This window comes from Balaenoptera musculus, chromosome 11 (assembly GCF_009873245.2).
Source record: "Balaenoptera musculus isolate JJ_BM4_2016_0621 chromosome 11, mBalMus1.pri.v3, whole genome shotgun sequence".
Classification (NCBI taxonomy): Eukaryota; Metazoa; Chordata; class Mammalia; order Artiodactyla; family Balaenopteridae; genus Balaenoptera; species Balaenoptera musculus.
This window is the reverse complement of record NC_045795.1, coordinates 2,757,862-2,783,141: the sequence shown is the minus strand read 5'-3', so window position 1 is coordinate 2,783,141 and position 25,280 is coordinate 2,757,862. Positions and strand designations below refer to the sequence as shown.

Here is a 25,280-nt window from a genome sequence, read left to right as displayed (position 1 = left end):
CATTTCCATTACCTCCGAGGGTTACTTAAGTCAGCCTGAGAGAGGGTCTCAGGTCTTTGAGAGGCTCAGCTCAGCCTACCAACCATCACCTTGTAACATCTGAAGAAAGGGTTCAGAATAAGTCCGAACTGTTCTACACGGCCTTCAGTCTTGCCCCCGCCTATGATGAAGCACAAATAATAAAATTACTTGGGACTTTGACCACTTGCAAGTCTCAGGTCCTCGGGGAAGTCACCTAATTAATCTTCGCGGACCTCACGTTACACATCAGCAAAACAGGGCGACAGCATTTCCCTGCTCAGAGGATAACAATGAGCTTGGCTCGCTCTAGCTGGTCCACAGGTGTCAACTCCCTTCATCTAAATATCGGAATTTTTTCCTCTGGGACCTGGATGAAGCGACAAAGGCCCTTCCAACTCTCAGGGTTTCTCCCCTATAAAAACAGTTTGTTAAATGCTTTGGCAGAACTCAAAAACACCCTCAGACGGTGATTGACCTGAAAAGCTGGGTTTAAACTGTTCGACAGAGACCGTCTGACGCCCCCGCTCTACCGGGTCTGCGAGCCGCTCACCTTGCGGAGCAAACACGTGCTTTTCACACGCCCTCGGCTGCCTCCCAGCCTCCGGGCTCTAACGCGGGGTCCGCCGGTGCTCCAGCCAGGCCACCAGGGCCCTCGGGCAGAGCCACGCGCCTCCCGGCCCCGCCCCGGCCGCCCCGGCCCCGCCCCGGCCGCTCACCCGACCCAACCTATCACTCCAGGCCCCTCCCACCGCGCGGGCCCCGCCCCCGGCCCCGCGGCAACCGGTCGCCTTCGGGCCCCGCCCCGGACCGCCCCACGGACTCATGCCCCGCCCCCGCCCCGTTCCAACCTATCGCGTTCAGGCCCTGCCCCGCCCCGGCCCCGCTCAGACCTATGGTGTCCCGGCCCCGTCCGGGAGTCAGTCCCCACCCCCACCCCCCCGCCCGCAGTCCCGCCCACGCCCCGGGGCAGCCATGGCCGGAGTGGCCGGAAGGCTGGCGAGGCGGTGGTGCTCGGGCGCTCTGCGCAGGTAAGTGCCGAGCCCGGGCCCAAGGTCGCCCTCAGACGCCGCCGTGCTTGCGGGGGGCGCGCTGTCTGTCATCGCGTCTCGGTAGCAGCAGGGTTTGCGGGCTTCCAGCAGAGCGTGACGTCAGGTGTCCCTCTCCCGCTCGCCCTCCTCTGGGCCGGAGGGTCAGGACTGCCGAGCCGGGTCTCCCCGCGCGCGTCCCCGCCCGCCCCCGCCGCCGGGCTCGGAGATGCTTTGCTGAGTTGGGGGGTCGCGTGAGCGGCCCTGCGGGCTCGTGCCCGCCGTGGGAGCGCGCCCCGCGGTCAGGTTGGGGTGACCCGTCTGCTTCGTGGAGAACGTCCTGCCTAGTGATGGTGGCGGGATGCACAGCCGGGCCACGTGGAAACCAGAACCGGGCTGTGCACCGGCAAGGGGAAAACCCTGGAACGTGCTGGTTGCCTTCGGGGGTGGAGTTATGATTTTCCCGATTTTATATATTAAGCGGTCGGGTTTTGTAATTTTTTAAAAACTATTTTAAAAAAAATAAGTTTGCACCATGTTTTGTGAGAACTTGCACATTTCGCCCTTTATGTACATTTTAAGTTTTCCTTTCATTTTCTGCTTGTAACTTGCCAGGTGCCAAATTCATGTAAGATGCATAGTTTTTCCCTTTTTGGAAAAAAAAAAAAAACGGATTCAATTAATGTAAAACTCATAGAAGGCTAATTTTACTGAATGAGGCTAATTCAAGGTTTGAACTTACTCTTTGAAAGTTACATTATTGCAGAGGAGGTGATACATTTGTTAGGTTTGGGCTTTATTTGTAACTGTATTATTTTAATCATCTTTGATGCCCTTAACTTTATTACTCAGGGTCATCATTGTGAACATCCATTGTTTGTTTGTGACCTCACTGCTGTGCATTGATGCTTTCCCCTCCCCTCTGCTTACTGTGTGTGCTTCAAAAGTTACTTACCTGGTAGCACTTGCTGTCTCTGCTCTGCACCTGGCTCGTTAGACATCTCTGGGTGAGGGCTGAGTACGTCTGCTCAGCAGGCTTCACAGCCTAGCATCCAAGGCAGGTAGATTCCCCCCAGGTAGGTCCTCCACCTCCCTAAGAAAGAAGTGCTGTCTGTCTGGAATGCCAGCAACTGCTCATCTCTCCTCTGAATATTTCTTTCATCTTCATTTTCCCCTCCTTTCACCTGTGTGTGTGCTGGGACACACATTTGCTGAGCAGAGAGTCAGGAATTGACCTGATAAAAGTTTATACTTTGTTGATTGGTGACTATGTGACTGAGCAAAGGGCTTATGTGCCTGAGGGGCAGAAAACCAAATTCTGACAGCAGGAGTTTGCAGCAAAGTAAGAATTTATTGCAGGGCACTAAACATGGGAGTGAGAGGACAAGCCTCAGGTCCACTCCGAATTGATCTTTGTGTTACAGGCTTTTTTTTTTTTTTTGAGGGGAAGAACAAAGAAGCTGAAGTTAATTATCCTCTTGTGACATTTATTAATCATTGGATGTCTCTGGTTTACAACTCTCTGGCCAGGTGGTCCATGGCACAGGGGTCTGTGAGCTCATCCTGCTCTGGAGAAACAACCTGAGTCTGCACCTTAATGATGTCTATAATAGCAGTTTTAGTACAAAAACGATTTATCGACAGCAGCAATTTTAGTCATCTGACTCTGGTTGATTAGTGCTCAGTTAGCCCAGGATTGAGGTCAGAGGGGACAAGAAAGGGAATAAAGTTTTGGATGGAGGGATGACTCACAGACTCGGTGAGGAAACTCGGTTTCAGGGGGACTCAGTTTCAACTGCAGAGACTCTTTCTGGACCTTGGGACCCAAATGACTGAATTCTTTGTACTTTACCCCCTTGGTCCCGGTATCTTTATTTTGTTTGGGGGTGGGGCAGGCATATTAAACTCAGAGACTGAGATTGTCTTTGCCACTGTTTTATTTAACACAGGTTCACTGCGGGAATAATAATAATTTCACAAGCCAGTAGCATACAGGATAATGCCTCTGCCTAAGCCAGTGAAGAGTTTTGACTTTGCCATCCAACAGCTGATGTCCAGCTGCCAGCCCCAAAATAAAAGTCCCTTGATGCTGGAGCAGTTTGCTGGTGGGGCCAGGCAGGCTGATTCTTCAGTGGCCGCTACGTGGCTTTCACCACTGCTGATAAAAGAGTCCCCTTTACCATGGCAGGAGCTAGTGCCCCAGGGTCTTGGAGAGCTATTTGGATCAGCAGAGGGGAGCTTTGCCCAGACTGAAGCTCTCGGACGGTCCTCACAAACTCTGGGTATTTATAGTCTGAATGTCCCCTCCCCATAGTCGCCTCATCTGCTCTTATGAATACGTCCCCTGCAGGACCCCTCAGACGCTGAGCTCCGAGTGGTTACCAACCAGAAAGATGAGATGTCAGCCTGACACAGCTCACATCATTCTTATATCAAAACCACTTCACTTCTAAAAACAGCTGTATTGGGTCTTTGCTTTCACTTCAGTTGTGCACAAGTGGCTTTGCGATCTTCACACCCCACGCAGGACTCCTGCTGTCCTCCAATCTCACAGGCCTCTCACCGGCTTCCTGCCTGTGGCAAAATTCCACGGCTCCTCGGCTTCTGGCTGCTTTTTCTCTGTTTAATTTGAAGGCTACATTACTGCCGTTAGCTTCTGTACTGATTTCTTATCTCGGGACAGTTTTGGAAACCACTAACCATTCACAGCCAGGTGGCTGGGGAAGTCTAGGGAAAATATGTCTGGAGAGACGTAGCATTCGGGCGTGTAAGGGCTGGGAACGATTACAGTCAGCCTGCCTGTTTGCAGTCCTCTGCAGATCACTCGTTTCCCAGCACTTCAGCTGCATGTGTGCGGCCCAGCAATGAGAGCCAGCCAGAAGGACTTTGAAAACGCCATGAATCAGGTGAAACTCTTGAAGAAGGATCCAGGAAATGAAGTGAAGCTGAAACTCTATGCACTGTATAAGCAGGTAAATGCCTAAGGTGCGATATAAAGACATTTTGAGCACTTGGGACCTCAGACAGACATGCTGCGTGTTGTACTAAAATGCAGCCTTAAGGCTTTTAGGGTTTGTGTTGCTGCCTTTCCTACCAAGAGTGTATACATGAGAGTTTATTATATTAGACTTCAAAATATTATCAAGGCAAAAAGTAACTCCTCAGGATCACTCCAGAGTAAAAGAGACTTAAAAGATATAACAACCAAATGTGCAGATCTTATTTGGCCACTAAGTAAAATAAATCAGCTGAAAAAGTGGTCTTGAGACAACTGGGGAAATTTGATTAGGAACTGAGTATTAGGTGATACCTAGGAATTATTCTTAATGGCATCATGGTTGTATAAGAAAATGTTGATTTTTTTTTTTTTTCGGAGTGCATACTAAGTACCTAGGGGTAAAATAGTATGGTGTTTGGCATTCTCTAAAATAACGAAGCAAAAAAGGAAAGAAAAGGATGGATGAAGCAAGTATGGCAAAAATGAGAGTTACTGAATTTGGGTGACGAATATCGGGAGTTCATTACAGTATCCTACTTTTGTATATGTTTGAAATTTTTTATTATAAAATTTTAAAACTCAAGTTTTTAAGTTACAGTGTCTGAAAAATGTCCTGGGAAGTCAGCCCCTCTGGGTTCCTGTGTGTTTTCTATTTTTCTCTTCCTGTGACGCATATGAGCCTCTCTTACTTTCATGCTGGTGTGTATAGTAAAGAATTTAACTTTGCCCCCAAAGAGGTCTGACCTTTGCCCTTGGCTTCTGGGAGGTAATTTCTAAGCCCTTGAAATGCCAAGAGTGATAGACGTGTCTTTGTTTGCCTGGAGAGTCTAACAGTGGCATTTAGAGTAGGGACTGCAATTACACTTTAACCATGCCTTACACTTTAACCATGCCGAGGTGGTGGAGCCCCAATGAAAACTCTGAACACCGAGGCTTGAATGAGCTTCCCTCGTGGGCAGTGCTCTGTGTGTGGTCACGCGTCAGTCTGGCACTGGAAGAGTGCGCGGTCCTGACTCCACAGTGGCCGGTTGGCGGGGGGCTGGGGTGTCACACACGCGCCTCCCCCAGATTCCACCCTCTGCATCCTCCCTTGCTGATCTGAATCCGTATCCTTTCCCCCTAATTACCGGTAACCAAGAGTACAACAGCTTTCGGTGCATTCTGTGAGTCATTCTAGCGGATTATTGAACCCGAGGGTGGTTTCGGGAGCCCCCCAATCTTGCACTTGGTGTCAGAAGTGGAGGGGGGCAGTCTTACGGCCTGCGTTGCCTCTAATTTCTCAGATGGCTAACTCTTGCAAGGTGAGTCTTATCTCTTTTTCTTTGGAGAGTCTTAGCCTCCTTTGCTGCCTTTGTTTTTCAAAGCCTCTTTCTTCTTTCCTCTTTTAGCTAGTTATATTACGAAGTTGAAAAACATGGTTATTAAATGGAGTTTTAAATTGCCATCTCTGAAGATAACTGAGTGCATATTTTTTTCATCTCAAAACACTCAGTGCGCCTACCCTCAAACAAGTAAACTTTAGTTGCTTTTTGCTTTCTGCTCGCGTGTCCTTCAGTTAAGTGTCCTAAGGGCCAGCGGCTCTGATGACCCCCCCTGCCCCCTCCTACCCAGCTGCAGCTGTGTTGCTCAGTTATCAGATATCTGCCACGGAACTGGGTTGGGGAGGGTGGTTCTTTTGAATGGGCTTTCAGAATACATTCTGTGTTCTAAATGTTTGTGGGCGAGTTACCTTTGAAGATTGTTTGCTTGAAGATTTTGATCATGTATGAAGAATGTGACCATCGCTATAAAACTAATGAACGATGACGATTTTTTAAAAAGTATTCAGTACTTTCCCAAAACCCTAATCTTGCATTATTTTCATGCACAGGCAGTTATAACTTATTTTAGGGACTGATAGCCAATAGCATATTTTGTCCCTCCAGTCTTTTTTCTCTTGCTTGTGCATTTTTAGCAACAGCAGCAAAGGGAGAAGAAAATTCAAATCAATTTATGTACCTTGGGAGGGGAAGGTGCATTCACGTTAGCGTGCATTTTATGGGTCTTAACTATTTAAGGCTCCAGTTTGCATGGGTGTTTGACCAATAATTGCCCTCTCCTTTTCACAGGCCACTGAAGGACCTTGTAATGTGCCCAAACCAGGTGTGCTTGACTTTATCAATAAGGCCAAGTGGGATGCTTGGCACGCTCTTGGCAGTCTGCCCAAGGTACAGTTACTTATCGTTCTGCTTTTATTCCATTTGCTGTGCTCCTAAGGGAAGGGGTTGCTTCTCATTATTAAGCCATTACAGATGAGCCTTCTGGATCTTGAGATCCCTCTACCGAACCAGAACCTCTATTCTTTCTTCATTGCCAGGTGTCCTTATTAGCACAGGAAGTTTCTCAGAATGCTTGTTCATTGACCATGGGCTGAAATTGTCATCTGTCTTCAGGAAACCGCCAGGCAGAACTACGTGGACTTGGTGTCCAGTTTGAGTGCTTCATCTGAGTCCTCCGGCCAGGTGACACCTGCAGCAGACAGGAAGCAACCAGGAAGTGACGCCCTGGTGGTGACCTCCCGAGACGGCATCACAACCATCACATTGAACCGGCCCGACAAAAAAAATGCACTCACCCCTCAGGTAACACGACCTGCCCTAAGAGTCCGTCCTGCTTTTCTTTTCTTCCTCTGCCTGTTTCACTCAAAAACTATAGTGTGTCAGCATCCTTCCTGTTTCTGTGAGAGCTCTTGTTCGATTTGTGCAGAAGATTAATAACTGTGGCTACTGCATACAGCAGAGTGGGACGTTCATTATTTAGAATTTGTGAGCTTCAGGTAGGTTCTACCTGCCCAGAAGGCACTGCAACTTTTCTCATGATGGAAACACAGATAAATGATGTGAATATAAATGAAACACACATCACTGTAAGAGAAGATGCAGAGGGCTTCTCTAAGGTTGGCATAGACGCTCCCTGGACGTATCTTCATGTCGCTTAGACTAGAGAGTGAGTACTAATCTACTTGCATGGAGCTTTATTTTGTACAAGTAGAGGAAAAAAGGAGAGAAGAACTTAAACAGATCATAACCCAGCTCTGCTTGAAATGAGCTGCTTCACAAGGGCACTGTTAGTCTTTGAATTGGTCATTGAACTAGAACGATAATAAAAATAACCACTTCCGCAACCTAAGTGTCCATCGATGGATGATGGACAAAGAAAACGTGGTACGTATACACAGTGGAATACTGTTCAGCCATAAAAAATAGTGAAATCTTGCCATTTGTGACAATGTGGATGGCCCTTGAGGGCATTATGCTAGGCGAAATAGCTTAGAGAAAGGCAAATACCGTATGATCTCACTTATAAATACAGAGAACAGCAGATTGGTGGTTGTCAGAGGTGTGGGGTGAAGGGGGTCAAAATGTACAAACTTCCAGTTATAAAATAAATATGTCACAGGGATATACTGTACAGCACAGTGACGATAATACTGTTTTCCACGCCTGAAAGTTGCTAAGACAATAAATCTTAAAATTTCTTATCACAAAGAAAAAACATTGTAACAATGTGTGGTGATGGACGTTGGCTTATTGCAGTCATTTTACAATGTATACAAATATTAAATCATTATGTTATACACCCAAAACAAACATATGTCAGTTATAGCTCATTTAAAAAAAAATAAATCGAAGTTTAAGGAAAAAATAGCCACTTCAGCCCTTTCCCCTTGACAAAAAAAGTAGAGAATTAATTGGATACTTGGTGCTGAACTGGGAGTAAAATTCAAAAGGGCTGTAACCCCTTTTCACTGGATGTATCACCTCTATTGTAGTAGAAAAAGCACACTACCTTAAAATAGTCTTAAATAAGGATTCCATGAAGTTGGATATGCACTATGCAGTTAACAAAGCATTCGAGTCTCAAAACTTTTTCCTTTTCTCCTGACTCATTTTTATATATTCATGGTAGCAATAGTAATAACTACTCTTTACAGAGTGGCGCGTGTGTGTCAGTACTTTCCACACAGAGGTTTAAGTCCCACCAGGAGCCTACCATTATTGCTACCTAACAATAAAATAATTAGGTTAAGTACTTATTTGCTCCAATTCACATGACTAATAACCAGGAAGATCTAAGTTGAGACCGTGATCGATCCGTCTCTTAAGCCTGGCTCTTCCCACTTACCCCGTCATGCTGCACCATCATCCCTGTGGTCATGATGGAACTACTTCCTCATTCCCTCCCTCAGTAGAAGTGATTTCACCTCCATTCATACATTATGTAAAGTCCATGCGTTTATTTTTTCAGTAAGGGGTGTGTATCTGTAAATGTCACCCCTCTTCACCATTCCCTCCCTCATCTAAGGTAGAAACTGCACCTGTTTTAAATGCCTTGAAAGCTATGACAGCTACATGTCCAAGATTTTCAGAGACGTTGCTGATTTGAATATTGGGCCCACTGTTCTTGACCGAGTCCAGCCTTTCACCCTCCATAACACTCCCAGACTGCCTGCCACACTCATGCTCTCTCTTGACATCCCAAATGAAAAACTGCTTCCTGGGAATCTTCCTCTGCTCCCCGCCCCATCCTACCCACCCTAGAAAAGTACCAGCAGCTCCTCTGAGCTTTCTGCTGCTTTGTACTTTCCACCCATTTTAGAGCTATCTCCATCTGTTAATCCCAAAAGCTCAAGGACTGTGTCTTACTTGTTCATTTTGGGGGAAAAACGTGGACATATTCCCCAGCATAGCACTTGGTACGGAATACACACCACGTAATCATAAAAGGAATGAAAGTCCTTTCAGTCTTTCGGGCTGCCTTTTTGGTTCTATAAATACAGCCAACGTAAGTGTTTGGCACTTTGCAGAGGGTGGGCTTGCAGACTGATGTTTAGTGAAGCCCCTGGGTGATGGTTATCATTTTCGGAGTTTTTTTCTTTTCCTCATCTTCCGCCTTTCACACAGATGTATCACGACATCATGCTTGCACTTGAGGCTGCAAGCAAGGATGATTCAGCCATAACTGTTTTAACAGGTGAGACATTTTCTTAGATTTCTTGGTTAAATTTCTATCTGGGGGGATTTTCATCTAGGTAGGAAATTGAGTAAATAAGCTCTAATATCTTTCCTAGTGCTAAGATACTCTAATTCTTAAATACATAAAAAATATGATAGACACAGGATTGATATCCTTATCACGTAAAAAGCGGATACAAATTGGTAAGAAAAGTACTAAGACCTATTAGATAAATGGGTGAGTAAAATGAACAGATAATTTATATGAGAAAGTCCAGGCATTAAAGAAACAAGGAAAATGCAACCAGATTAATAAGCACAAACACAAATCAAAATGATGAACTACCACTTTATACTTACCTGAATTAGCAAAATTTCATGTTATACCCAATTTTGACAAGGTTATGGTAGAATAAATGCCTCTAATCCCTTGCTGACAGCAGCATAAATGGCTATAAAAAGTGTAAGTAGCTAAGGAAAGGGCATTTGACAGTACGTAAAATGTTCATATACTTTGATACAGGAGTCCCACTTATGGGAATTTATTTTAGGGAAATTATCCAAGAAAAAGGAAAGGTCTTATGCAAGAAAGATAATCTTTGCAGCATTACTTATAATTGTGAAAATGTTAAAACATTGTAAATATGCTGCATGACAGAATAATAAAGCACATTATAGAACATCCAGTAGACTATATACTGTACAAGTATTAAAACTTACAACTCTAGAGACTAACAGTGTAGCAAATGTTTAAGATACAATAAAAAGCATTAGCAATTATACCAGCACCGTGGTAGTGAGTGGAAAACACGATGGCTGCTCCGGGGCCTGGGCTGACGAGAACTCGGAGAGTGGAAGTCATTGAACTTGGAAGGGGCCCTGCGTGTGGTGGTGCAAGCTGAGGGTCAGGACTCAGATCAACTGGAGTTTAAATCCTGGCTTCATTCCTTACTACCTGTGGGCGACCTCTGCTTCCTGAATGGAGAAGACAGTGTCTTCCTAACCCCACGGAATGGTCGAGGCGGTGACACGAGACAGTGCAGGGCAGGGCTCACAGCAGGTGCTTGGGAGACGGGAGCTGTTACCGTGTGTTGACGCAGTGGAAGCAGGACTGATTTTATTTTATTTTATTTATTTTCTCTTTTGGCCACGCCACGCAACTTGCGGGATCTTAGTTCCCCAACCAGGGATTGAACCTGCACCCTTGGCAGTGAAAGTGCGGAGTCCTAACCACTGGACCACCAGGGAATTCCCAGAGTGATTTTATTTTCTTTTAATTTTCATTAAAATTTGTAAAATATATAATATATAGAGATCAGAGAGCTTTTAGTGAAAAAGAGAGATGGGGAGAAAGAGAGATACCTAACAGCTGATGAGAGGGGGTGAAGGAAAGGGAAGAGTTGAACATGGCCCTTGTATTTCACAAATACACCTAAGAGAATGGAGACAACAAAAACAGTCTAGAGGTGGTGTTGGCTTGATACAGGAGAAGAATGTTTTCTGGTTTTTTAATTTAAAAAAAATTTTTTTAACATCTTTATGGAGTATAATTGCTTTACAATGGTGTGTTAGTTTCTGCTTTATAACGAAGTGAATCAGCTATACATATACATAAAAATTTTTTTAACTAAAAGTATAATACAGGCACATGGTTTTTAAAAAAATCCAAAAACTATGAAATGGCATATAACAAAACTAAATCTCACTCTCCTTGGAACCCCAGTCCTACTTCCTAGAAAAACTCAACTTTTCTTGAGCCTTCCAGAAACTGCCTATGTGTGTACGTGTGTGTACCCCGCCTCTTGTAAACAGAGAAGGAAGCATATAATACACACATACTATACCCACCTTCTCCTAACAGCATATCCCGAAAAATTGTTCTCTGTCAGCACATATACACCTAAGTTTTTCTCTGCAGGACTACAAAGTATGAAAGTTTTGGGATTCCATAATTTATTTCATCATTCCTCTATTGATGAACGGGTAGACTGTACTTAGTCTTTTGCTACTAAAATCATGCTGCAAGGAGTATCCTTGGACATATGTCTTGCAGCGAATGTGCAAAAATATCCAAAGGCTATATTCTTAGAAGTGAAGTTGCTGGGTTTCGTAATAACGGTAATAATGGCTAACGTTCATATCATACTTCCTGTCTGCTGAGCACTGGTCTGAGCATTTTAATTCATTTATAGCTTTTTGATTCTTAACTCTTCTAAGCTTTCTTGCAATAACCCTGTGAGGTTAGGCCCTATTATTACTCGTATTTTACAGGTGAGAAAACTGAAAGATTAAGTTTTGATAAATAGTGCTTTTCCTGTAGTGATTTTCTATATATCCTTCACTTTCGTTTTCTAGTTCCTTTTTGATCTAAACGTTGTAATAATAGGTCCTTTAATTTCCAGAAAGGATTTTTTTTTTTTGGTTTTCCATTTCTGTTATCAATTCCTAGTTTTTTATATTATAATCAGAAATGATTGGTTTTACTAATTTTACTTTTTTTAGAATCTATTAAAATTTCGTGTATATTAGCTATATATTGAAATCTCTGCCTTGAAGATTAAGAATCAAAAAAATGGCCAATATTTTATATCATCCAGGAACACTTAAAAAGTAAGTTCAGGGACTTCCCTGGTGGTCCGGTGGCTAAGATTCCGTGTCCCCAGTGCAGGGGGCACCGGTTCGATCCCTGGTCGGGGAACTAAGATCCCACATGCCACATGGTGCAGCCAGAAAAATAATAGTAATGAAAAAATGTTTTAAATAAAAGAGAAATTTAAAAAAATTAAAAGTTCATTCTTGATTTTTAAGGTATAGAGTTACAATTATATCAATTAGACTTGCCTCTCTAATTCATGTTATATAGATTTCCTAAATTCTGTTTTCTAATTTGTCTGTCTGGACTGAAAAAAGAAAATTAAAGGCATCTGTTTCTCTCAGCCCATACTACACCGGGTCCCCCCCGCCCCAGAGCCTTTGCACATGCTGTCACCGCTGCAGAATATTCCCCCCACCCTCTTTCCATCTACCCCTGCCCGTGTCCTTCAGGTCTCAGTCCAGTCATTCCCGCCTTAGCAAAGTCCCTCCCTGAACCCCCCAGGTGAGAGCAGAGCCCCGTTGCCTGCTCTCCTGTCCTCGTGTCCCTTTGCATCATCATAGCTGCATTGCCTACAGTTATTCATGTGTCTTTAAATCAAGGTCCAGCTGACTCCCTAGTCTGTCAATTAGGGCAGGACCCCAGCTGGTCCACCAGTGTATTTCCAGAGCTTGGTACAGAGCCTGGCATATACAAGATGCCCAGTGACTACTGTAGAGCGAATGAGTGGTGGATCCATGGATTTTGTTTACAGGCAATGGGGACTATTATTGTAGTGGGAATGATCTGACCAACTTCACGGATATTCCCCCTGGTGAAGTGGAGGAGAGAGCCAGAAGCGGGGCCGTTTTACTGAGGTGAGAGCACATCTGTCTCATCCCGGGGGGCTTATCCTTATCAGTGTGGTCTTCAGCTGCGCAAAAGTAAAAGAAATACTTCTTAGGTTCCGTGTAATCGGCTGTGACTTTAGGCAAGCTCATTTCTCCAAACTTCTATCAGTAGAGGGCGTTTGCTCCATCACTGTAACTTCTGTTACCCGTTCTCCTGGCCTCCCTACACCACATTTGATTGGAAAGCATACAAGTCAACTACCGCTACAAATTAAATTCTCCCATATTGAGGCAGAGGAATTTAGCAACTTCTCCTCTGGCCAGAGGAAGGCGTGACTGCCATGATCGCTGCTCACGGGAGACTTGAAATGGTCTCGGAAAACACAGAGGGCACGAAGGCGTCTCCTCCCGCCTCATTAGTCCCCGCTGCGTCTCTGGTGCCCACTGAGCTGTGACACCGCAGCACGTGCTGGCGGCCACCCTGGCCTCTGAGTCTACACCTGGCTTACGTCCCTGACCGAATGCCCAGAACACAAGATTTGAACCAAGGCTTACCTGTGGGACTCTGCGAGTTTCCCTCAAATTGCATTCAGATGGGAGGAACCTGGTGCGAGAGGCAGGGGAGGTGGGAGGGCAGAGAGGCACTGCTGGGCGATGGGAAACTCACCAGCCTGGCCAGAAAAGCATGTTCCAGACTCACCCTGTCTCGCCTGCGTACTTCAGTGATGCTACTTTGGCATATTTAAACATGCTTTTATATTTCCACGTCTGTAGGGATTTTGTCGACTGTTTTATAGATTTTCCGAAGCCTCTGGTTGCAGTGGTAAACGGACCAGCTGTAGGAATCTCCGTCACCCTTCTCGGGCTATTTGATATCGTGTATGCGACCGACAGGGTAAGTCAGCTCCCAGAAATGTATGAAGTTATACAAGTAAAAAGGAGATCTCTGAATTCTCCTTTATTGTTGCTAGTAGTGAAGAGATTACATATGGTTTGTGGTAGAATGGACCAAATTTAAATTTTTCCCAAAGAATTAGTCTGATATGACAACGTTTTATTTTTCCTTTACTATTAACTTGAATTTTCCTAGACACGAATATTGTTGTGAACATTGCCCCAGCTCTTTTGGCTCTGTGCTCTAATCCTATTACACAACACTTGTTCATTTCTACTCTAAAATAGTCAGGAACCTTCAAAGCTTGTTAGCAGGGAGCAAAAAATAGCTGCTTTGGAGGTTATGCAAGTGAGTTATTTGATCATTTTTTCCAAGTAAATGAATCCTGGAATTCATAAATCTAGAATAAGGAAGAACTTTCAGGCGTTGTTCTTTCACTCCCTCCTTTGCAGATAAGAAAACCAAAGCTCAGAGAAGTCGTGTTCACCATTGAATTATATAGATTTTAATTTTTCTTCCTACTACAGTCATAATATATGTCATAGTAGAAAATAAAATTTTGGAAAATATGGAAAAGTACAAAGAAAAGAGTTAATTTAAAAGTCACTCCTTATCTCACCACTCAGATAAGCAGTGCTAACATTCGGGTTATTTAACTTATCTAATTTAACCAGTCCCTGACACTGGAACCCTAGAATATTTCCAGTTTTTGCCCTTATAAACAAAAATGTGATGAACGTTTATCTTAGAACTTTTACTGTAGAACTAATAACCACCTCTTAGGGTTATCAGATTCTTAGAGTGACTTTTGCTTTTGTGGCAGTAAAATTTGCTAGTGTACATACAGCCTTGCAGGGAACATTTGGTTTTTACCACTGAAGAGATTCCTGGTTTTGTTTAGAGGTATTTTCTCCACTAATAGGACCGTATATTAGGGTCCTTAACTCTTTGGCTTATCTTTTACTGGATTCCTTTCAATGAGATTGGGCGTATTGTCAGATCTAATTTTTACTAATAATTTTCCCATAAAAATAGCAAATGCAAGTCTAGACACTAGGCTACCTAACCTTTGTAGGTGGAAGTTTCTGCTCAAAGGCGGAAATTAACAGTCTTCGGTCACATTCTGTGGGTTAAATGACCAATTAATTGACCTGCTTTGAGCAGGGTGGGATCAGGAGTTCTTGACCTGAACTTGGGGGTCTCATTCTTCAGTACTTGGAGGCCAGATGTCATCATATTTGAATCTTGTCCTGATTCTCCCACTGGATTCCAAATGATTGTCATGTACATCATCTTTTTAAAGATTTCTAGGACTCCCATCTTATGATACAATTTGAATTAAAATTGAAATCAGAGGGAAATGCGTATATGTTACATATGCTAAAAGATTGGGCCCAAAGTAAAATATTTGACAAATAGTGACCACTGCTAAGAGTTCACCCAACTGAATTAAACCAAGGTTCAATTTAAAATCAGGGAAAGACACAGAAGAAAGAAGCTGTGGAGAGGAATTCATTTTACAGGGTTTCTCATTCCTGGCTTCATGAATAGATACCATATTAAATGTGGGTTAACATTTAACCCATATAACCAAATTATTCTTTATTATGGGCAATAAGTAGTGCCTCTGCCTATTAGCTTCTCTGTCAGCAAACAGCACATTTCCTCTTTGAGTTAATAAAAAGGCAGAAATCATAACAGTAATAGATCTTTGAGTGCTCAGTATCTAGGAGGCACTCTGCTGATGCACATTATATGTGTTCAGTAAACGCCCAAGTTAACTGCCCTGCGAGGCAGGTGCTCTCATCCCATTTTACAGATGAGAAAACCGTGGCACAGAGAAGTTAAGAAGCTCCAGGGTCACCGGGCAGCCTGACGCCAGCATCTAACCCTTAACTACATCTACTGCTCCATTTCTGAAAATTAGCTCAGTGTTTGCTTATAATAATGTTTATAAGTAAATTAAATGCTGCTTATTATCAGCTTTCCACTTACCTGTTTGTGGCTCTTACCAAGGTTGGCGGCTTCTTTCAGTTTTCTGGTTGTGTTCCTTAGGCTGTGACTTCTCAGCACATTTTCTCCAATACACTTTCTTTTGGGGGGGAAAAGAAGATAGGTGACATTAATAACTGTTTACTTTATACTTTTATTATTTTGATTTGTATGCTTTGCACATTATATGTTTATATCTTCTAGCAATATTCATTAAAAAAAACCCGCCATACCTGATTATGGGAAATGAAGTCTAAATATGCTGTTTACGGAATTGTTGATTATAAGTTAATTTCCTTTCATAAGAACTTTTCATTCATCAAGAAACACACAAAACTATTTCTGACATCTAGAAAAAAACTACAAATGACTCTGTAGTCTAAATAACCAATATTAAAGTAGTTTCTGATGTTTAAAACCAATCAAAAAGCCTCTGGGGCAAAATCAAGACAAATGGCAGATTGAGGAAATAATTTTTCAACTCACACAATAGAGGCTAACCTTTCTAATATATTTTTTAAAATGTGTCTATAAAGTGATGGATCAAATGCTGGAGAGGGTGTGGAGAAAAGGGAACCCTCTTGCACTGTTGGTGGGAATGTAAATTGATACAGCCACTATGGAGAACAGTATGGAGGTTCCTTAAAAAACTAAAAATAGAATTACCATATGACCCAGCAATCCCACTACTGGGCATATACCCAGAGAAAACCATAATTCAAAAAGACACATGCACCCGAATGTTCATTGCAGCACTATTTACAATAGCCAGGTCATGGAAGCAACCTAAATGCCCATCAACAGACAAATGGATAAAGAAGTTGTGGTACATATATACAATGGAATATTACTCAGCCATAAAAAGGAACGAAATTGAGTCATTTGTTGAGACGTGGATGGATCTAGAGACTGTCATACAGAGTGAAGTAAGTCAGAAAGAGAAAAACAAATATCGTATATTAATTCATGTATGTGGAACCTAGAAAAATGGTACAGATGAGCTGGTTTGCACGGCAGAAGTTGAGACACAGATGTAGAGAACAGACATATGGACACCAAGGGGGGAAAACTGCGGTGGGGTGGGGATGGTGGTGTGCTGAATTGGGCGATTGGGATTGACATGTATACACTGATGTGTATAAAATTGATGACTAATAAGAACCTGCAGTATAAACAAACAAACAAAACAACTAATACTAAACTTTCATTGGGTTATTTGTATGGAAATATGGTAATATAAATGTTTCAGACATTACATGAAATTTCTAAAAACCTTATATGTTCTGGTATAATGTTATAAGTCATAATCCTAGTTATTACTTTAAAATGTATATCTCAGAAATAACTAATTTTCTTGTCAACTGCATTATTATGAACTTTCATCAAATCTTTAACCGTGGTCATTTTTAAGTCTTTTGTCATTTACAGACAGTTCTGGGTGTGCTCTGATGCTTTTGTAAATATGTTCCTATAAAAGGGTTTCATCTTCAGGAAATTCATGGCAAAGACTCTGACAAGTACAGGTTTCTGGTAACTGACTGTACTGCTGAACTGAATGAATAAGCATTTTCAGAACTCTAATGAAAAACTGATGAGCTCATAAAAGTGCTAACAAAAGATCAAGATGATCAAAAGGTGAAGATGATCAGATGTGACTTTCTGTTTGAATTTAAAAAAAGAAAAAATCCCACAAGGACTCAGAGGCAAAAAATATACAAATTAATTTTCACTGCAAAGTAAAGGAGCTGTTACAGTGGAGGATTACTGGACTGAATGTCAATATTATGACATAGTATGAGTGTGTTTCATGTTTGGTAATTGCAATCATTGTTGCTTCTGTTGTGGTCATCCATGTACAATGCTTGGTGTCAGTCTATTTATCGCTTGTAAAAATAAAATACAGTGTGTGTGTGAAAAAAAATATTTACACACACACAAAAAAATTTAAATTAAAAAAAAAAGTGATGGATCAACAAATTAATATAAAAATACACAACAGAGAGGAATAAATAGCCCACAGAAAAGAAAGTATAAATGGCTCTTAAAAACACATGAGAAAGACACCATTAAGAAAAGGACTTGTAGGGACTTCCCTGGTGGTGCAGTGGTTAAGAATCTGCCTGCCAATGCAGGGGACATGGGTTCGAGCCCTGGTCCGGGAAGATCCCACATGCCGAGGAGCAACTAAGCCCGTGCACCACGACTACTGAGCCTGTGCTCTAGAGCCCGCGAGCCACAACTACTGAGCCCTCATGCCACAACTACTGAAGCCCGCGTGCCTAGAGCCCATGCTCCACAACAAGAGAAGCCACCACAATGAGAAGCCTGCGCACCGCAACGAAGAGTAGCCCCCGCTCACCGCAACTAGAGAAAGCCCGCGCGCAGCAACGAAGACCCAGTGCAGCCATACATTAATTAATTAATTAAAAAAAAAACCAATCCAACTTAAAAATAGTGGGCAAAGTATTGCAAGCTACTTCACCAAAGAAGGTATGCAAATGGCTGATAAACACAGGAAAAGATGCTCAACATCATTAGTCATTAGGGAACAGCAAATTGAAACCACACCAAGACACCACGACACACCTACTAGAGTGGGTAAAATTGAAAAGGCTAAGGATAATCACAGGTTTAGGGAGAATGCAGAGTGGTTGGAACTCCCTGCTGCACCTCAGAAAACAGTCTGGCAACGTCTCAGAAAGATGAACCACACAGCCCAGCAATTGCATGCCTGGGCATTTACCCAAGAGAGTTGAAAATATACCTTCATCATAACCTTATTCATAATATCCAGAATACTGGAAATACCACAATGGCTCCAACTAGTGAATGGATAAACGAATTATGACACATCCCTACAATGGAATACTGCTCAGAAATAAGAAGGAACAAACCCTAATATGTGCAGTAACAACGTGGTGACTCACGAGCCTTCTGCTAAGGACAGAAGCCCACAAAAGGAGAAGAGGCTACAGAATGTGTGACTCCATTTATATACATTCTAGAAAAGGTGAAACTGTAGGAACAAAACAGATCAGTGGTTGCTTAAGGGTGAGAGACAGACTGACTGCAGAAGGGTCGTGAGGAAACTTTGGGGGGGGGGTGATAGAAATATTCTGTATCTTGATCATGGTAGTAACTGTATACATTTGTTTAAAACTCATCAAACCGCATAGGTTAAGAGAGTGGATTTCGTGTGCATAGGCAGACCTCGGAGATACTGTGGGTTTGGTTCCAGACCACCGCAATAAAGCAAATATCGCAATAAACTGAGTCACGGGACTTTTTTGGTTTCCCAGTACATATAAATGTTATGTTTACATTACACTGTAGTCTGTTAAACATGCAATAGCAACATGCAATGTCTAAGAAAACAATCAGACATTTTAAAACAGCTTTAATTAAAAAATAACGCTGTTGGGAAAATGGCACCAGCAGACTTGCTCGACTTAGGGTTGCCACAAACCTTCCACTTGTAAAAAAAAAAAAAAAAAAATGCAGTATCTGCGAAGCATGATAAAGCAAAGCACAATAAAAGGAGGTCTGCCTGTATAATAATACAATAACCATAAATTTTTAAAAAGTTCTTCAATTAAGTATTGTAAGGAGGATAGAAACAAATAGTAATTTTTTTGAAATCACATGTGAAAAGATGATTTTCTTTTCTCTCTTTTTTTTCTCTCTTCAAATAGGCAACATTTCATACTCCATTCAGTCACCTAGGCCAGAGTCCGGAAGGATGCTCCTCTTACACTTTTCCGAAGATGATGGGCCCAAGCAAGGTAATTTTTGGAAACCTTAAAACGAAATGTAATGTCATCTCCATTCCAAAAGTAACCCCACACTCTCTGTTCTTTCCCTCGATAATAGAGACAACAGACGGAAGCGAATTATTTGCTCCCCAACTCCAAGAGTTTTAACCGTAGAGGAACCAGGCTGTGGGAAGCGTCTGGTCTGCAGGGAAGTTTAGACGCTCTGTCCCCAAACTGGGGGCAACTCCCAGCTGGGTGCCTGGCGCTCCCAGCGCCGCTCCCGGCCTCCACAGCCTTTTCTCCAGACTGTCCCACAGGGCAGCAAGGCTCCAAGGGGCCCAGTGGCCGCTCGGGTCTGTCCCTGCAGTTATGGAAACCTAGGTGCCCACCCTCGGTGGGCAGGACCCCAAGGGGATCATGACAAGACCGAGAGCCGGGGGAAGGGAGAGGCTTAGCAAACATCCTTCAGGATCTGGAAGGGGGGGAGTGGGAACTGAGCCTCTGTTCGTTGCTATTAGGTTTTCATTGAAAAAAATGTATATTTTTAAAATCTCTCTCTTTTCTTTTGTTTCTGGACATGCCATGTGGCTTGCGGGATCTGTTCCCCAACCTGAGATTGAACCCCGGCCACGGCAGTGTGAGAGCCTGAAATCCTAACCATGAGGCCACCAAGGAATTCCCTTTTTAAATCTCTTTCTTCAGTCACGTGCCCTGAATTCTTATACAGATTTGAACTTTGAAAATTTGGGCAGGCCCAACCCTAAGGCTTAGAACATTTGACTCTGAAACAGTCTTTGCTTTTCTGGAAGAGAAATTGCAAACATAGGGAAGGATATCCATTTGGTGCCCCCAGTATTGTTAGAAACTGAACATCCGTCTCCCTCACTTTCCTTCAGTTAAGTGGAGCTCATTGGAGTACCTGGGCAGGTAAAGAAAACTGTCAGAGCCAGACCACTGTGTGAATTTCCAGGGAAGGGAATTTTTAAAAAATATATATATATTTATTTATTTTATTTATTTATTTTGGCTGCGCCGCGTCTCAGTTGCAGCACGTGGGATCTTTAGTTGCAGCATGCAGACTCTTAGTTGCGTGCAGGATCTAGTTCCCCAACCAGGGATCGAACCCAGGCCCCCTGCGTTGGGAGCATGGAGTCTTACCCACTGGACCACCAGGGAAGTCCCCAGGGAAGGGAATTTTGACAGTTGGTGTTCCTGAATGTTGGTTGGCATTTCCTATGACCGTGATTTTTCTTTTTGTTTTATAATTGTTTATAGTGTGTAAAGCAGGAACTCATTGCTGCCATGTGTCGTAGAATCAACATCTGCCTCACAGCCTTGCTGCCCCAGGCTCCCAGCTCTTGCTCCCCATCACAGACACACACAGAAGCGGCAACCTCTACAAACTGTCTAGAAAGCCTAATGGTCTCAGCACACAGTTGGCAAACCATTGCCTGTGGCACCATCAGTTTCTCCCTTAATGAGAAATACTGGCGACCTCAAAGACCAGAAGGAGATGTCCCCATGTCTACTGAAAGCAGTTCATTCTGAAGTTACCTGAGCCTTGTTTCACTGACTTAACGTCTCAATCCTGCTTCTCATTTCAGGCAACAGAGATGCTTGTTTTTGGGAAGAAGTTAACAGCCCGGGAAGCATGTACCCAAGGACTTGTTACTGAAGTTTTTCCTGACAGCACTTTTCAGAAAGAAGTTTGGGTCAGGCTGAAAGCATATTCAAAGCTCCCCCCAAATGTTAGTATTCGTTTTTTTGTTTGTTTTGTTTTGCTTGTAAGAACCATGGAAATCATCTGTTTGCCTTAAGAGAATAAGCAATTTAAAAAACAAGACATCTTAGCTGACTCTTAGCACATCTAAATCTGAGATTAAAAGTAAGCATAATAATGTTAGAAATACTGATTTTTACAGAACTTATCAAATAGGCATTCCATTTCTGTGCTGTAGAGACAGGGGGGCAGCTCTTTCTGGGCACCACTTTGAGGAGGTTGATAGGCAGCCTTTGCCAGCACCTTCATCCTTGAATCCAGGTGAGCAGCGAGACAGGTTAACTTTGAGGAGATTCTGACCACGCAGCACTTTCGTTTTTATATGTGATAGCTGGCGACTGATTTTCTCATGTTCTCACTGCTCAAAATGTGATCCTGGAACCAGAAGCTTTGGTTTCTATCTACAGCTTCTTAGAAATGTGTGATCACAAGCCCTGCCCCACACCTGCTGGGAGGATGTGTGCACACACGAACGTTTGAGAAGCAGTGTCTTATCTACACATATTTCTTAGGTGTCACAGGATCAAATGAACAACAGAGAAACAAGCATCAGAATTCTAGAATAATCCCACTCCTCTTAGAATGCCTCTTAACCTTACTGTTGGTTTTGTTTTTTCAGGCCATGAGAATTTCAAAACAGGTCATCAGAAACAGGGAGAAAGAAAAGTTACACGCGATTAATGCTGAAGAAAGCAGTATCCTGCAGGAGAGATGGCTGTCAGATGAGTGCATGAATGCCATCGTGAACTTCCTGTCCAAAAAAGCAAAGCTGTGATGACCATCACATCAAAGCTAAACGTTTCCAAGGAAGGGATGTGCTACTATTTCTGCTTTCCAGTTCCTGAACTAAGTAAACCTCGCTGTGCCTTTTCTCAGTGCTAAAATATCAGTTATGATAATTATACTTCACTAGAGCCCTGATGAAAAACAAATGATGTGAAACCAGCTTTGAGAATTTACGTAGGTTTTTGGTAGTGGGGAGTCTTACGTCTTTCACTGTGAATCGCTGTTGCCAGGCACACTGAAACATTGTGCCCGGCGTCCTGCTCGGAAAGGCATTCACAGCGTTGCAGGCTGAGACCGTGTGTTCAAAAACCACTACTGCACTTTGCCGTCCACACAGGCTCACTGACTTGATCGGCCCAAACACCGACAGTCTCTGGATGACCGAGTCAAGATCTTCAGTGGGTCGCATGTTCTTTTTCACCCATCTGGCAGGGGGAGCAAACAGAAGGAGCAATATTACTAGAGGATAAATTAGAATCTTAGTTTCATCCCCCCCCCCATAATTTGATAAAAAAGGGATGAAGGGATCGGATTGTTTCATTGGAAAGCGATGTTCTGTATCAGTGGTTATTTCCTCATTTATCGTATAGTCTTCATTCTCATTTAATGTGGAACTTTATAAAAAGCACACCTGAAAGCTGCCTTAACTGTCCTTGTGACTTTCTGTTTCAATGGCTGCCATGTGTATCACTTGACAAGAGTTTAATTCCAATGGCTATAGGATTGGCATGGAATATTTTGCTCTTCTAAATGTCCCCCTTCCTTTTGAACCTCCTTCAAGCATCAGCATCCAGATAGCCAACCCACCGAACCTCTAACTTCTTAGTTCTTAATTTTTTTTTATTCCAGTAATCCTAATCCAAAGTGTTCAGTCTTATAGGAAATGTATTCATAGTAATAACCCATTCATGTTTCCTGAGCACTTACTATTTGTTTCTAGTGCTTAATGCCCATAAGCACATTTTGTCCTCAAAAAACAATGCCAAAAATTAAAAATGAGGTAAACTGTTGCTGCTACCCATTTACAAGTGAGGAGTCCAAGACATGGAGACGTAAGTAGCTTTTCCAGAGTCAGAGTCCCAGTAAAGGTCAGAGAGTCCCAGCCCCACTGTGTCCCCATGAGCCAACTGCCGCCCATCCCTCCCACTGACTTCAACTAACATCTCTGGACAAAAGGTGAAAAACAACGGTTTCAGGATGCTGAAATTAAACAAAAGCAGATGGATTGTGGTAAGGCATCAAAATGGAGAAGCATCTGCCCATGAGTTTCTGAGACTGTGGGACACTAGGAAACAATTGCTGGGATCTCTGTCCTGAGCACGGGACATATGCCCCAAAGGCAGGCCTGACTGTGCAGCAGTGCGGTGGTTGCCATGGTGTGATGGGCAAAACAAAATTTGAGGCCAAGAAGAACATCTAACCAGGAAAAGGATAGCCTGGGGCTGGAGAGGAGAATCCCAGAGCAGAGAAGGAGTGAGATGCTCCCCTAATTCTAGGTATGAACCTACACAGCCTAGGTTCACAAGTGGGACAGGCTCAAACCAACATGGTAAAGGCTTTGGGAAGTAAACTGGGATTTTAAGCGCCACAAACACAAGATGAAGACAGCTTGTAGTCTCAACCTAAGCAGGTTGATTACTTGCCAAAACAAAACCATCAACATTCTCCAGGTAATTCAACAAAACCCAGGCAGGGTCCATGCAACATAATATTCACAGTGTCCATGTTACAATCCAAAATTATTGACATACAAAAGACCATGAAAGTGTCAACACTCAGGTGAAAAAAGACAACACATGTTAATCCCGAGATGACCTAGATGTTGGAATTGTCCCACAAAGACTTTAAAGCAGTTCTCATAACTGTGCACCACAAGGTAAATAAAAACACACTTGAAATGATTAAAACTATGTGAATTCTCATCAGAGAAACAAACTACAAAAAAAAGAAAATAAAATATTTAGAACTGAAAATCTGAAATTTAAAAATAATTCTCTAGGGAATTCCATGGTGTTCCAGTGGTTAGGACTCGGCACTTTCACTGTGGTGGTCCGGGTTCAATCCCTGGTTGGGGAACTAAGATCCCACAAGCTGCATGATGTGGCAAAAAAAAAAAAAAAAAATTGAGGGACTCTCTAGCAGAATGTAGATGACAAAGGAGTCAAAGAACCTAGAAGATAAATCAATAGAAACTAAGCAATGTGAAGTACAGGGAGAAAAAAATACTAGGAAAAATAAGCAGAGTGACATCAGCAAGATGTTGGAAGTTTCAGGTCCTCATTGCCCAACAGAAACATCAAATAATCAACTACAGATACCAGTCAGACATCTACAGCAAACAAGTGAAGGTCCAGTCAAGAAAAAAATTACATTAAAAATGACAGGAGGGGCTTCCCTGGTGGTGCAGTGGTTGAGAATCTGCCTGCCAATGCAGGGGACACGGGTTCGAGCCCTGGTCTGGGAAGATTCCACATGCCACGGAGCAACTGGGCCTGTGAGCCACAACTACTGAGCCTGCGCGTCTGGAGCCTGTGCTCCGCAACAGGAGAGGCCATGATAATGAGAGGCCCGTGCACCGCGATGAAGAGTGGCCCCCACTTGCCGCAACTAGAGAAAGCCCTCGCACAGAAGCGAAGACCCAACACAGCCATAAGTGAATAAATAAATAAAAATTTTAAAAAAATAAATAAAAAAAATGATAGGGGGCTTCCCTGTTGGCGCAGTGGTTGAGAATCTGCCTGCCAATGCAGGGGACACGGGTTCGAGCCCTGGTCTGGGAAGATCCCACATGCCACGGAGCAACTAGGCCCGTGAGCCACAATTACTGAGCCTGCGCTTCTGGAGCCTGTGCTCCGCAACAAGAGAGGCCGCGATAGTGAGAGGCCTGCGCACTGCGATGAAGAGTGGCCCCCGCTTGCCGCAACTAGAGAAAGCCCTTGCACAGAAACGAAGACCCAACACAGCCATAAATAAAAAATAAATAAATAAAATAAAATAAATAAATTTAAAAAAAAAAAAAAAAAAAAAAATGATAGGAGATATTAGTGGGTGCCTCTATGAGCGTGGGAAGATGGCCGAACAGGTGACCAAGTCAGTGCTGTTCGTGTGTCTGGGTAACATCTGTCGATCACCCATCGCAGAAGCAGTTTTCAGGAAACTTGTAACTGATCAAAACATTTCAGATACTTGGGTCATTGACAGTGGTGCTGTTTCTGACTGGAACGTGGGCCGGTCACCAGATCCAAGAGCTGTGAGCTGCCTAAGAGATCATGGCATTAACACAGCCCATAAAGCAAGACAGGTTACCAAAGAAGACTTTGCCACTTTTGATTATATACTATGTATGGATGAAAGCAACCTGAGAGATTTGAATAGGAAAAGTAATCAAGTTAGAAACTGCAGAGCAAAAATTGAACTGCTTGGGAGCTACGACCCACAGAAACAGTTCATCATTGAAGACCCTTATTATGGTAATGACGCTGACTTTGAGACCGTCTACCAGCAGTGTGTGCGGTGCTGCAGAGCCTTCCTGGAGAAGGTTCGCTGACCCGGGTCCAGTCCTGCTGCGGCCCAGGCTCGTTCCCACAGGCCCGCATTCTCAGGTGTCACAGTGT

At 43.2% G+C, this 25,280-nt stretch overlaps 2 protein-coding genes across 2 annotated transcripts; both read left to right on the top strand.

Moving 5' to 3' along the window:
• Window positions 1-966: 966 nt before the first annotated feature.
• Window positions 967-22,308, top strand: ECI2 (enoyl-CoA delta isomerase 2). Its single transcript, XM_036868368.1, has 10 exons — window positions 967-1,049; window positions 3,856-4,018; window positions 6,153-6,251; window positions 6,477-6,665; window positions 8,988-9,057; window positions 12,386-12,488; window positions 13,236-13,356; window positions 19,041-19,130; window positions 20,705-20,848; window positions 21,500-22,308. The coding sequence occupies exons 1-10, from the start codon at window positions 994-996 to the stop codon at window positions 21,653-21,655; spliced, it is 1,191 nt and encodes a 396-aa protein (XP_036724263.1). The 5' UTR covers window positions 967-993; the 3' UTR covers window positions 21,656-22,308.
• A 2,424-nt stretch (window positions 22,309-24,732) lies between these two features.
• On the top strand, window positions 24,733-25,280 carry LOC118903367 (low molecular weight phosphotyrosine protein phosphatase). The gene has a single exon (XM_036868372.1). The coding sequence runs from the start codon at window positions 24,737-24,739 to the stop codon at window positions 25,211-25,213; it is 477 nt and encodes a 158-aa protein (XP_036724267.1). The 5' UTR covers window positions 24,733-24,736; the 3' UTR covers window positions 25,214-25,280.

Coding starts and splice junctions, on each gene's coding strand:
- ECI2 (XM_036868368.1), top strand. CDS start 994: ATGGCCGGAGTGGCCGGAAGGCTGGCGAGGCGGTGGTGCTCGGGCGCT. Junction 1,050..3,855: donor TGCTCGGGCGCTCTGCGCAG/GTAAGTGCCGAG, acceptor GCCTGTTTGCAG/TCCTCTGCAGATCACTCGTT. Junction 9,058..12,385: donor AGCCATAACTGTTTTAACAG/GTGAGACATTTT, acceptor TTTTGTTTACAG/GCAATGGGGACTATTATTGT.
- LOC118903367 (XM_036868372.1), top strand. CDS start 24,737: ATGGCCGAACAGGTGACCAAGTCAGTGCTGTTCGTGTGTCTGGGTAAC.